This window comes from Colossoma macropomum, unplaced genomic scaffold (assembly GCF_904425465.1).
Source record: "Colossoma macropomum unplaced genomic scaffold, Colossoma_macropomum, whole genome shotgun sequence".
Classification (NCBI taxonomy): domain Eukaryota; kingdom Metazoa; phylum Chordata; class Actinopteri; order Characiformes; family Serrasalmidae; genus Colossoma; species Colossoma macropomum.
The window spans coordinates 13947318-13961678 of record NW_023494788.1 but is presented as its reverse complement, the minus strand read 5'-3'; the positions used below and the strand labels follow the sequence as shown (position 1 = coordinate 13961678).

The following is a 14361-nucleotide window of genomic DNA, read 5'->3' as shown; positions in this document are numbered from 1 at the left end:
AAGGCAATTACTTTGAACAGTCAAAGCTGGTTTCTCATGGGGATTACATATGCATTTGTTTTCCTTTTCCTTAGGCTTCACTGTTGCCTAGATTTAGCCCTCCTTGGGAGAAAAGCTTTTTTAAATGTTCAGCTTTTTTCTCTCTTTAGTCTATGGTGGTCTTGCAGTGTATTTAAAATGGAAGCTTATCTGTCTGGCCTCCTTTTCAGCTGATTCTCTAACATATGAACTTGAAATCAGGTGAGCTGTCTCCACTATACCAAATCAACGCTTGGTGAAAAGGTAAAATAGAATCTCGTTTTAGGTGCAGCATAGCAGAGTGCACTGGAGGGGGAATAGGGCTACATCCACAATTTCATTAAAGTACCACTGTGAGGCTGGACAGCGTAGCTTTGTAACTCGAATTGATTTGGTCTGTTTGCTTTGTACTCTCCACAACAGGGACACTGTATTTGGATGTCAAAGTTGCCACTTTAAAAAACAGTCTATAAAATAAATATATGCATCATGAGGAAGGCAAGAAGAATCAAATTAAGGGCATAGTAGTACTTCCTGAAGTGACTCTAAAAGCAATTTGAACACTAATTTCTGTTTCGATAAGCAAAAAATATCTGAATGTCATATATTTCATTTTCCCCTTCCTGACAGCTTTTGATTGTTTACCAAATTCTGGTCATGATTAACTTGAAGAGCAAAAAGAGCACAGAGTGCAACACATAGAGCAGTGCATCATATATTAGCTTTCAGGTGCTTCATGCGAGTGTTTACCCTGTGTGCAGGAGCCAGTGTTTGCATAAGTCTTTGCTTTATAAGTGGATCATATCCCCTGGTTGTGTTTTTTTAAGTCAATATTTTCAAGACCTTATGCATTTTCTAATAGGATTAAAGAACTTTAACCCTAAGGTTTGTTGCTGCAGCTTGAATAAACATCTATTTAAAGCCAAAATAAACTACAGCCTCTGACATTTATTGGGGAGAGGGATTGAGCTCTTTGCCTATGTAAAAGTTATGTAAAGAAAATCACGTATTATTTTGGAAAACTGACTTTTAACAGCACCACATAGCACATTCTTCCCCCAGAGTAAAAAATGGATTCACAAATACTTTATTTTTTCTCTCTTTTTCAGAGTGTGAGTGAGTTCGGCCTGGACATCATCGAAACTCCAGAGGGAGACAAGTGGCCCCAACTTATAGTCCAGCAGAACCTGGATCGAGAAACGAAGGACACCTTTGTGATGAAAATCAAAGTGGAAGATGGTGGCAACCCTCCAAAGTCCAGCACAGCCATTCTCCAGGTCACTGTCTCAGATGTGAACGACAATCGTCCGGTGTTCAAGGACAGTGAAGTGGAGGTGAACGTGCCTGAGAATGCCCCAATGGGGACATCAGTCACACAACTTCATGCCACCGATGCTGATCTGGGCACCAACGCCCAGATCCACTTTTCCTTCAGCAACCAAATCTCCCCAGCTACCAAACGACACTTTGCTATCGACAGCTCAACTGGATTGATTACCGTCAAGCAACCACTGGACAGAGAAACCAACCCAGTCCACAAGCTTATTGTCCATGCCAGTGATGGCAGCACCACCCCTTCAAGGGCTACCGTGATAGTAAATGTAACAGATGTTAACGACAATGTTCCGTCTATAGACACTCGGTATATAATGAACCCCATTAATGGCACTGTATTGTTATCTGAAAATGCCCCTCTAAACACAAAAATAGCTCTAATTACTGTGACTGACAGAGATGCTGACCTTAATGGTAAAGTGACATGTTACACTGATCATGACGTACCCTTTCGGTTGAAGCCAGTTTTTAACGACCAGTTCTTGCTGGAAACTGCAGCACCCTTAGATTATGAGACTACTCGAGAGTATGCAATTAAGATAGTTGCTTCGGATTCAGGGAAGCCTCCTTTGAACACTTCCGCAATGGTCCTCATTAAAATCAAGGATGAGAATGATAATGCCCCAGTTTTCCCTCAGCCAGAGATTCAGCTGTCCATCCCAGAGAACAATGACCCTGGCACACAGCTGATAAAGATCAGTGCCACAGATGCAGACAGTGGTTCTAATGCCCTTATTATTTATTCCCTTGGCCCAGATGCACCTGATGGCTTTAGCATAGACTCTCGATCTGGTATACTCTCTGTTAGCAAGCGGCTGGATAGAGAAAAACAAGAAAAGTATTCCTTCACAGTCATTGCCAGGGATAATGGTTCTAACCCTCTGCAGAGCAATGTCACCGTGAAGCTAATTGTCCAAGACCAAAATGACAACAGTCCAGCCTTCACCCATCCTGAATACAATTTCTATGTGCCTGAGAACTTGCCTCTGTACGGCACAGTTGGTTTGATCACAGTTACTGATGCAGATGCCGGCGATAACGCTGTGGTCACTCTCTCAATCATAAATGGGAAGGACAATTTTATTATCGACCCCAAAACTGGTGTGATCAAACCAAATATTACGTTTGACAGGGAGCAGCAAAGTTCCTACACCTTTGTAGTCAAGGCCGTGGATGGAGGACTGGCTCAGACAACTTCATATGCCAAGGTTACTATAAATGTTGTTGATGTCAATGACAATCGGCCGGTGTTTGTCATCCCCCCCTCCAATTACTCCTATGACCTCGTCCCTTTCACAACCAGCCCCGGCTCTGTGGTGACCAGAGTGTTTGCCATTGACAACGACACTGGCATGAATGCAGAGCTGCAGTACAGCATCATTGGAGGGTCATCAAGAGGACTGTTTGCTATTGACAAAACTACAGGAAACATTACCCTGCAGGAGAAGATTGCGAATGCTGATCAGGGCCTCCATAGGTTGGTGGTGAAGGTCAAAGACTTAGGCCAGCCAGAATCCCTGCATGCAATTGCCCTGGTTCACTTGTTTGTGAATGATACTGTATCCAATGCCACATTCATTCAGGAGCAAGTGCGCAAAAGCATGGAAACTCCTTTGGACAGAAATGTTGAAGACAATGATGTCATCCCTCAGACCAGTGGCTATGTGATTGTTGTCATAGCCATAATTGCTGGGACTATGACTGTCATATTGGTTATTTTTGTGACTGCTTTGGTACGTTGTCGACAGACGCCCAGACACAAAGTTGTTCAAAAGGGCAAGCAGAGTGGCGAGTGGGTGTCACCAAACCAGGAGGGCCGTCAGATCAAAAAGAAGAAGAAGAAAAAGAAGAGGTCCCCCAAGAACCTGCTGTTGAACTTTGTGACTATTGAAGAATCCAAGTCTGAAGACCCTACTCATGAGCACATCAATGGCACCTTGGACCTCCCAGTTGAGCTTGAGGAGCAGACAATGGGGAAGTATAACTGGGCCACCACGCCAACAACCTTTAAACCTGACAGCCCTGACTTAGCCAAGCATTACAAGTCGGCCTCTCCCCAGCCTACCTTTCAGATCAAACCAGAGACCCCAGTGGCTCCTAAGAAGCACCATGTGATTCAGGAGCTCCCCTTGGACAACACGTTCGTAGTTGGCTGTGACTCACTCTCCAAATGCTCCTCCAGCAGCTCCGACCCGTACAGCGTCTCAGAGTGCAGCTGTCAAGGGAGCTTCAAGCCAGCCGGGCAAATCCACACCCGACAGGTAATTCACAACTTCCTTTCTAACCCCCTTCACTGTTCCTGCTCATGCCCCCCGTCTCACTGCCCTTCTGTTGGAAAGACTCTGGGTGGAGGGTGGCAGGGGTGCAGGCAAGGATTCAACCCTACAAAAGCTCAAACATGCATAAACGCCTATCAGCACTGAGTATTAAGAAAGCGGTGGGAAGAAAAAAACAAAAAAAAACCTTACACCCAAGGAGAAGGCATCTGTTGCACTTTTAGCTGGTTGCTCTTATCAGTCAAAAGACGCATTTCAGTTCTACCTCAAAGAAAAACAAATGTAGGAAAGGAACAATTCATTATTAGAGGAAACACTACAAGAAAAAAGACATTAGAAAAACTCACAGTTTGGGTTAAAGTAATATCAGCTCTTGTCAGCCTTTAGGAAGGATAGATTTGATCATGTTTTTCTGTGAATGCATCAAGTTATTTTCTCCCAGAGAGAAATTTCATTCTAAAGAGTAATTATTAGACAGCCACACAAAAAAATGCAACAAATGAGAGAACTACAGCTTTCAGCACTGAGATTACAGCGATGTTTGTTCTTGATTGACATACCAAAACCAGGCATGCTTGACAGCAAACCAAACAAGATAGAGTTGCATTCCACAGGCACAGCTGAACAGATGCACATGGCTGAAACAATTGTTTTCTACAGAAATGCTTGATAGACCTCATTAGAGCCGAAAGTTGTAAAGCTACAGAGGACGGCTGATTATTTTTCCACCACAATTCAGAACGCACTCCATTACAAGTTGTCTCAATGGGGAAGCACCGGCGTTAATGAGAGAAAGGTTCATTTGATTGCTAGTGTATTTTAGCTTATGATTCCCGGTGAGATGTGCCAAATGCAAAGTGGCTAATAAATAAAAGCAGGCGAGGGAAATAAATGGAAATGTGGGGTGGAGTGAGAGGTGGCCTCAAAGCGACAGGTCCTGCTTGTGGAGACGAAGACTGAGCACTACGATTGTGGGTCAGAGAGATCAAGGTGAAGACAGAGCTTTGGGACCTAGAGACTTAAACAGAAGAAGTAAATTCACTAATAGCTTTCAGCACCATCCATTTTCCCCCGTCAGCTGGTTGTTTTTTTTAATAGCCAGGCAGAGTCTGTGCTCTGTTCACCAGTTTCATGGCCAATTTCTTGGCCAGGCTGTGTGACATTGTGAGTACCTCATGACAGTTATTCCACAAACCTAAAATAATTATGATTGAAGATTTGTTTATTACTTTTTGAGGATTCTTGTCGTTCAAGATAGCAAGGGAGGAGACTTTCTTTTGTTTTTGTTTTGTTGTTGGATTTGTTTTCTGCCTTCGTGCCTGTCCTTAATGCAGGAAATCCCTCTCTGCATATTCCTTGCAAATTAGAGTATATCCACTCAGATATATTATGTGCATGATGATTTAAGGTGACACCCACACACAGCTGATAGTCCCTTTTGCCATCAGCCCTTTCTTTCAGAATGCAGCTAAAAGCATTGCTCTGCCATGGTGCATTACACATAAGCCTACTTACATGGTCAGATTACTAAAGAACACATAATTTCTCTTCATAATTCAGTTTACGTTTGTTATTTGTTCTGTCAAGTTGTCTGACTGGCTTTTCACTGGTTCATGTTCAGTGTATTGCAAAACATGCAGAAACATTTGTCTAAGGTTTTGAAATATTGCGTCAGAATTTAGTGAATCATGTCTGTGATAAACAGACCAAAAAAAAGAAAATGTACCTGGACCACATTCCATTTCCCTGATGTACCCTTTTCTAATAAAAATGCACACCCAAAGCTGCTGCTGAATACATTTTTTATATTCCACATTGAGTTTAATGGTGTGTTTCTAGGGGAAATGTTTTGTTTTCTAGCTTATGTACATCTTAAGGACATCCATTTTTTATCTTACCTTTCTTTTTTACAACCTAGACCACTGGCTTATACCAGTCAAAATACAAAAACCTATACAATTCCCTGCCTGCATTAATTAGCTCTCACTAAAGGTTAGGCTGAGCTCTTAAAACTAGCATAGAAAGTACCCTTGTATGGTCTGTAATATGCAGTACATTAAGGTAGATTAAAGTAGAATTTGAAGTCTTTACTTTTGACACAGTATTGATTATGGACTATCTACGTTATGGCTACATCTGGCATTAGACTTAAGCTACAATTTGAAAAGGTTCTTTTTCAGAAACCATATTTCTTAGTTACTGGATGTTTCATATTCTGGATAAATAGTGACTTCAAAGCACACTGTTGACCATTCACTGTCTAAGTGTGCAGGTTGATAAGTTGTGTTGACTTTGAAGCTTGCTTTGAAAAGCAGCCCAATGACTATATCACGACGTCTGAAAATCAGAGCATCTAAAAGCATTCATCATAATAAAGGGATGATAGAGAACATTCATAGAATCATTCAGAGATGGTTTTCTTTCAGGAAACACTTGCAGATGAAGGTCAACTGGATATTTAACAGGACTTAGAGCTGTGACAGCTAAAGAGAATCGCTTGTCAAAATACTTCAGAGGCAACATATTTATGGCACCATATGGCTCATAATACTGTAAGAGGTCCATTTGCTGGATTCAATGCAGCACGAGATCCTCTTTCGCTCACTCCCTTCCTCATACCCATCACACTGTCTCTCTTTTATCTCCTGCTCTCCCGGTTCTCAGCCGGTGATTTTAGAGGTCAATCCCCCCCGGTGATGGGGGAGCTTCAGTTGGAATACACGCTTTGGTTGTGGAAGATCAAATAAGTACCAAGCTACTTGACTGTTCCCTGACAGACCTATGAATATGCAGTAGCATAAAAGCCAAGAAGATCTTTGTTTGGCCTGTATATTCAGAAAGTCCAGGGGTGTTTCTGAGGTGAGTTTATTTGTCATAGTAACCTCTTGTGATTTAGCTTGTTTTTGTATAGCCATGCAAAACAGATGCATATTGTATGTATCATTAATATAGATTGGCTCACAGATTTATTGGAGCTCATACAGCATTGGGCATTTACTTTGCATCAAGATTCATGGTGCATTCAGCATTTCAGAAACATCATAAAATATGAGAGAGGCTGTCCTTGAGTCCCCGGTTTGTGCTCTGACCAACCTGAGTTTCAATAATTCAAATTTCACTTCAGTTTTAAATCTCGCTGGGCACAGGGCAGATGTGCCTTGATTTTGAACTATGTAGATGTTTTTTTAACATCACGCCATCAAGAAAACATCAAGATTTCCTTTGGATTTTTCTCAGTATTGATCATTTGTGGTAATGACCAACCCCAGTTTATTTATGCGTTTAGCTCGTCACAATACGCTGTAGAAATATTTTTTAAAAATTGTATTGCTTATTCCTCATTCCCCAAAACCACAAGATTGTAAAATATAATGCCAGCTGACTTTTATATTGCAGGGAAATTTATTAATGAGCGGACCAACAGAAATGGTCTAAAATGACCCAGTAAAATCTTGTTACATTAAGTTACGTTAAAATCAGTGACTATATTTTCATACATATAGTACTGTGCAAAAATCAGAGACCAGCATTAATTTATTTAATTGCCAGTCAAAACAGCCATTAAGTTATTAGTTTTTTTTCAGTGTCAAGAAAAAAGGCTGAAAACAGAAAATCAACTAAATATAATATCAGATGTTTCAGTATGAAGTGTCTTTGCCTTTATTACAGCTGTCATTCTTTTCAGGAGACTTGCTTCTGGAGAATTTTTCAAAGAACACTGCAGGGATACTTTTCCACACCTCCAAAGTTCAGTCTTAGAAGTTGGTTGAACTTCTGCTTCTCATGATCCAAGTAATCACAAACAAATTCAGTGATATTGAGGTCTGGACTCTGGGGTGGCCAGTCCATTGTTTGGAGAACGCCAGCAGCTACTTTGTTTGATTTTATTTTTTTTTCTGTCTACTTCCTTTTCTCATTAGATGCTAAGTTATACTTAGCAGAGACTCACAGATGGTGCGAGAACCTGAAGCAAACATGTTAGCATTTACAGTAGCGCTTCCATTGCTGCAGTTTTCTCTGTGATATGGCATGGTAAAGGTATCATACACACTCGATTTCACTCATTTTGAATGTAGCACCGCGTGCGCAGTGAGCGCCAAGTTACAAAAATTCAGAGGTGCACGATAGCATGCGAGATCAGAAGTGCCATGGTTGCATAATTTCTGGCGCACACGCCCTTGCACCACTCACAACGTGTCAAGTATAAACCTAAGCTGTGTTTGAAATAGCCAACTATATACTGCTCATGTGCTGATCCTGCCAAATAGTAGTAAGTAGTATGCAGAATGTGACCAACATGAATTTCTCCTGGATGAAGTACTGCTCTGAGCATTTATTGCAGTACGCTGCCAGAGCTGTCGCCGTATTATACTGCATCCCAAAATGCATCGCGGTCGTTTCAGGAGGACGTAACCGCCTGGATATTTTTGATAGCTCTGGATTCAGCCTTTCAATACATTAATAACAACAAAATGAAAGAAATTTGCCAAATGCTGCTGCGCTCAGTTCCACACTGAAGCCACACCAGCTTTCTCTGCTGGTCTTGAGGTAGGTTTGTTTACTTTGCCTATTTAAAAGTTAACTTTCTGCATAACGTGAATAAAACAGTAACTCGGCTCCACTGAGCAGCGGCTTTTCAGGCTCCCATTCGGAGTCACACTGTTTGTTATTCAGTCTGACTAGCTCATATTACCAACTTCGAGTGTAATGAAAATGACTCGCAAAAGGTGAAAAACAGACCACACACACACCTGCCACCTTCCAAAGCTGCCATTTTTAAAGTTTTAAAAATGAGTAAAAACAACTTCTTGTCCTCTGTGGAGCGGATATACTTTTTTGTGGATTTTCCCAATTTGGTCATCCAATTCCACCTACTAGTTAGGACTCCCCCCATCACAGGGCGAAAGCTAGCACAGGCTTCCTCCGCATCTTTTCGAACTGCTGCTTATGCAACATCATTGGACAGCTGAACACTCTCAGAGGAAAGCACCAACCGCCAGTTCTGTTACGTCAGCTAACAGACGCCGGCGCTGACTTGCTTCGCACTGAGTGATGGGAGGAGACGGGGGAGGGGGGTCCTACCCACCCAGAGAAAGCGAGGCCATTTGTGCTGTTTTGGACTCCCAGCCATGGATGGCTGCAGCATCACCAGGGATCTAACTCATGATCTTCTGATGATAAAGCCAACGCTTAGACGGTGGCACCACTCGGGAGTCTTGGAGCATATATTTTAAAGTCACACAGGCACATCTCACAACCAAAATATAAACATGCACGCTGAAAAGCGGCTTGCAGCAGTTGCTAAGCAGTGATTGGAAGGTTTAGGAAAATTGGGCGGGTGTTGGGCTGGTCTGACTAGCTCATTCCCAGGCTAGTCGCATCCCTGTCATGTAGTACAGCACATGGCTTGTGTCGTATGCTGGATACTGTACAGTGAACTACTGATGAGGAGTAGCAGTACATACTGATGCAGTATACAGTGCACAGTATGCCATTTCTAACACAGCTCTAGGTTATTGGCTTCTTAACAGCTTCCCTTTCAAACACATAGTGTTGAGTTGTCCTCTCACATTGAAAGAATGGTCAGAAACACCTGTGGATTTTTTCAGATCTGAAAAAAGAGTGGAGCTTGATTTTCTTATACCTCGCAAAGACAAAAGCTTTAAGGACGGTTTATCTGATGGTGACAGTTTTGGTGTCTACCAGGTCTTGCATGGTTGTTAGGAGGCCCATTTTCTCTTTATCTTTGAATAATTTTTTGTACTCCAGTTTTGGAAACTTGTTTTTTACACTTACTTTCCTTTGACTTTCCCCTTACCTATGCAAGTGGATTGTTATATTCAATCTTCCCAGAAATCTCCTGAAAAGTCAATAACTTGTACTTAATGACTGTTTTGACTGGAAATGAAATAAATGAAAGGGTAGTCTCTGACATATATATATAGACAAGACAGTTGCCTCTCTGTCTCAATGGGACAGCCTTTGGAAGACGATGTTTTCTGAGTTCACTCTCCCTTAGTAAATAGGGTTCTTTTTCATTTACTTGCTTGACCAAGCCCCAGAATATTACCTGTTCTGAATAATTTGCTGAAAAAAAAACTTTTCAGACAAGCTTTGAGGAAGCACCAGCTGGCTGAAAGTCTGAGGTGTTACCCTCCTTCAATACTGTAGCTGTAATTTTCAAATTCCGTATGTCATTAAGGGATTGAGCCACCTGTGAAGCCCACATTAAAGAAAATTTGCCCAAACAAAAGTGAATACATAGAAAGAAAAATAAGCTTTGTGTTCCACTCTAAGGTTTGAAATTGCACTCATGGCAACCAGCAGCTCCTGTGGGCTTAATCTTACCGTCTCAAAGCACTCACATATTGACACTGAAAAACAGCTCATAACTGGCTCAGCCAAATTGCTGCACCTTCATAATTATTGCTTTCAGAACTGCATCTACCTGCCTAAGAAGCACTGGAATTCTTCCATGTCAAACGAGTTATCTGAGAACGATTCCATTTGGAAAAGGCAGTATTTGCTCTGTGGGTTATGTTTTCATCTTTTCATCTTACTACTATTCATTCACTCTGTGTATTGGCTTGCATGCTAGAACCTGTCTAGCCTATGGTCTACCCTGCACATCTCTCTGACTGTGCTGCTGAGATCTCTTTGGCATTTGTAGTGTATATTCTGCAAATGTTTGTAGCTCTCTCCTGTTCCAGTCATTTTGGATGACTGCTAGTTAACTAGTCATGCTAGTCCACCTACTCACAGTTCAGAACCTTTCTTCACTTTTTGGACCTTGAAATTTTATTTCATGAACAAGAGACAGCATTGGGGTAACTGTCTGACTACTACAACAAATTTGATTTTAAATACTGCTGCATGGAACACTTTACTGCTCGGCTTGCTCAGCTAGGAAGATGGCTTGGACCATGAACACGTCAGGCCTGATATATGAAACCGTTCTAAAATTGCAAGTACATTTGTATAAAATTAGTTCTGATGAAATATTTCTGGTAGATTCATCATAACACATTTGCCAGATTGCTTCGTGTTCACATGCATATGTTAATGAATCTCAGTCTGTCTGGTAGTTCACAGGTGTGCACCAGAAATTGAAATTTGCATGAAGCCACTATAGAGATTGCCTCAGTTTTAATTCACATAGTAATGTTGGAAAATCAGTATTCAAAAATGAAAGACAAGCCGTGTTGCTCTCAAAAATAAAACTGAAGTTTGATAAGAATGTATGTCATTTTGTTTTTTGTCATGGCAACTCTACTGTTTACACTCATTGGGATTAAAAGACATTTCACACATCATTTGAATGGTGAGTTTATGTTGTCCATACTGAAAATGCTTTGAATTAACATGATAAGAAACAGCTTTTCTCAGCATTTCGTGGTTTTGCCCAGGCAGTGTATCTCTATAGCCCTCTGATGGATGCTGCCTCTGACTGTTAGTAAACTTGCTACCTTGTTAGACAGCTTGTCTATGCTGCTAACACAGTTAACGAATGAGAATATGGACAAATTTCCAGCCTAAGTTGTGTTGGTCCCTGTTCAGTCTTCAGCAGAAGAGTGTGACTACTCAAGTGAGGATGAGGAGGATGACTAAGAGCTTCTCTGCTTGGTGATAACCTTTCAGTTCTGCTACTCGGCTCTGAATTTTTTCAGTTCGGCTACCACTTCTGCCGCGAAAGTCAAGTGTCAAATCTTCTCTCATGGACTCAATAAAGAGTTGATTTGGGCATTGCCCACACACGAAAAGCTCCGCAGTTCTCACTTGGTGCTGTCTGTCATCTCTAGCACAAGGCCAGTGATCCTGTTTTTTTAGCCAGCACCTTGGTTTACCATGCTACAGGAAAATCTGGCGGAACTACAAGAAAACATGTCGGGTATTCTTACAAGGACTGAGGCAGACGCTGACATCTGGGCAGATACTTGGGATGTCTTAGCTATGATGGGAGAGTGCCACTTGTGGCTCAGTCACACAGTTATGATTTTTATTCAGTCCACCTGACACTCTGCTGGAAGATGCATTTTAGACCGAGGAAATGCAAGGAAAACCTCTGGTGTCTCTGCCCACGCCACTGCCCACTCAAAGTGCATGAAATCCCCTCCACGAAGGCTCTGCTGCCTACACCATCCGGCAGTGGTCCGCAGACCAAAAATCTCTTTGTCACCCGTGGAGGCATCGCAATTTCCACTAATGAGAGCAAGAGGCTGGATACTTTCAGTTGGTCCATTTACGTGGACAGGCTTAAGTGGCAGCTTGTGTGTTTCATCAGGCCATCTCAAGGCCGTTCTCTAGCCACCCAGCACTTTTCTTGTTGAATCGTGGAGATGATTAAGTTGGCCTCCGCTCTGAAGAGCTTAGGAGCCTGGTGCCAGTCAGGCATCCACTCTACCACATTTTGCGAGGTATTACTGTCTGAATTTCACTACGATTTCTCTTATGCAATGGCTGTTGCTGGCAGTGCAGCAGTAGGGCTCCTTTGCTCCCAGTCTTACAAATTCTGGCTCTTTGGGATTCTCTTTTTTATTGCTTTCACATGCCAGGGTCTATTAAAGTCCCAGAAGCATGATGTGCAGACTGTGTCGTACGAAACCTCGTCTTTCTGAGGGAGACACAGCTCAAACACTGTGCCGATCGTGTGGGTTGAATTTGAAAGCAGCGTATTGTATTGGGTGCAGCACGCCGAGCCAGTTCTGCTTTTGCCGGAGGGTGGGAACTGTGCTGCTCAGCCAAATGCTGCCGCTGAAAGACAGAACGTGAAAAAAGTTTCATCGGATTATTTGCAGCAAGCCAGACCTCATAAGTGACCTGTGTCGTCTAGAAAAAAAAAAAACTTGAGGTTTCATACGAAACTGGACCTTTTCTCCATTAGGGAGATCTTGCCTGGAGGGAAGATTTGATTTGTTTGACATAAGTGGTGGAAAAACATGATGCCCTTTAACCACAATATGTGTCATTTTTTTGAATTGCAATATGTTACACTTGAAGGGTTACTTCCATCCATGGACTGGCAAAACAGGAAACAAAACAGAGTATTACATCATCAGAGTTAACGTGGTCAGGTATAAATTAATGAAGCAAGTGTTATGTCCCCAGAGTCATGTGCAGTGAAGTTTGAGAAACTGTAGTCATATTCTGTGTTGAAAACCTCATTAAATAGTTGTCTCGCAGATATGCGACAGTTACGGTTACTATCCTGTGGGAGGGAAAAGAAAACAAAATTAGAAACGATGGGCTTCCTGATGTCATCAGAGAATGAGTGATGCAGTAGTGTGGTGGATTTGGAGTAACTGGGTGTAAATGCATGCACTGATTAGTCACATTGACCAGCTGGTACACCATGCAGCATTCTTCAAGGTAAATCTGGCCAATGAAAAGAGAAAGAAATGTACTTATTGACAGACCTGGACCTTGAAGAATGCTCTCTCCCTCTCTCTCTTTCTCTCTCTCTTTATGTATGCATGAGAATGTATATGTCCAGAGAGAGGTATTTTCTTATGCTACCATATCGTCTTACACAGTACATGCTGCAGCTCAGCTACGCGGATGATATTGTAACTACAATTCTCCCTATATCTGTCTGTCTCTCTATATTACAGGAGACGGCACTGAAACCACCACTCTATGGCACACTCTGTGGCACAGGTACAGCTCGCTCCCACAGGATAAAAATCAATCTCTAGCTGCCATATCCTAAAGAGAGAGAGGGAGGGAGAGGAAGGCACTGACTGAAGAGGGGAAAAAACGCATACTGTACAGGTTTCTGCAGCCTCAAACAAGACCTAGCGAGGAGCGCCAGACTATTTTAACTGAAACGACACATCTTGTTGCCTGCTTGAAGCTCATCCAAAAACTCTGCTAGTGATTTTTTTGTAGGCGATTTGAAATGCTTTGTTAAATCCCTTTGTCCTCACTTATTAGTCTCCCCAAAGAAAGGCTCGAGAGAACTCTTTGGAACAGTTCTCCTCACTCTGCTCACCCAAATGGCATAAAAACAGTGGAGAATTATGTACAGGATGTTTATATATATGTGTTTATGTATATTCAGCACAGTCCTTGTTGTCTGTGTGTCTATTTATTTATTTGTTTGCCTTGATTTTACCAATTGGACAAAGATCAACACAACATTAACATGCCTGGTGGCTGTTTTTTTTGTCTTTCTTTTTTTTTTCTTTTGGCTTTTACCACTGAACTTACCCATTCTGGGAATTACTCATGAACTTGACTGAAAATTTCTGATGCTGCAGTCCATGTTCCACATGGCCTTGGTGACTGTTCTGGCCGTGTCACACTGTACCTCCTTCTTGATGATTGCCTCCGTTCTCTTCGCCTAGTGACACTGTTAATGCAAGTAAATAGTGTGGCTATTTCAATGCATGACCCTCCATAGGAGGTATCACTGCATCACAGTATTCTGTGTCACTGAATGCCTCAATATGTCATTTGGAACTCGGAGGAGTTAAAAAAAAAAAAAAAAAGCTCTGATGCTCTGAGCTAATCCACAATCACAGAGAGCAGAACACGTGGTTTCTAATCAAAAGCTCCTTTTATGACAGTAGCGGAGAACACAGTCTGACCTTTATATGTTGTCTGTCATAGTCGGCTTTTGAAATTCCGAGTCAGTATAACTTGTGAGATGTATTTATTTGATTCCATATAGAAAACCTCAGGCAGTCCGTAATAAGTCTTGGTAGGCTTTAGGTAAAGTACCTAGGTGTGTACA

The 14361-nt window shown here is 41.9% G+C and overlaps 1 protein-coding gene across 1 annotated transcript in view; it reads left to right on the top strand.

The window, feature by feature from the left end:
- Positions 1 to 14104, top strand: part of pcdh11 (protocadherin 11) — a 29259-nt gene extending 15155 nt beyond the window's left edge. The window contains exons 3-4 of the mRNA XM_036568550.1: positions 1128 to 3614; positions 13238 to 14104. Of these exons, the coding sequence (XP_036424443.1) occupies positions 1128 to 3614; positions 13238 to 13321 (2571 nt within the window). The 3' untranslated portion in view covers positions 13322 to 14104. The remainder of the gene's footprint in view (positions 1 to 1127; positions 3615 to 13237) is intronic.
- The last annotated feature ends 257 nt before the right edge of the window (positions 14105 to 14361 follow it).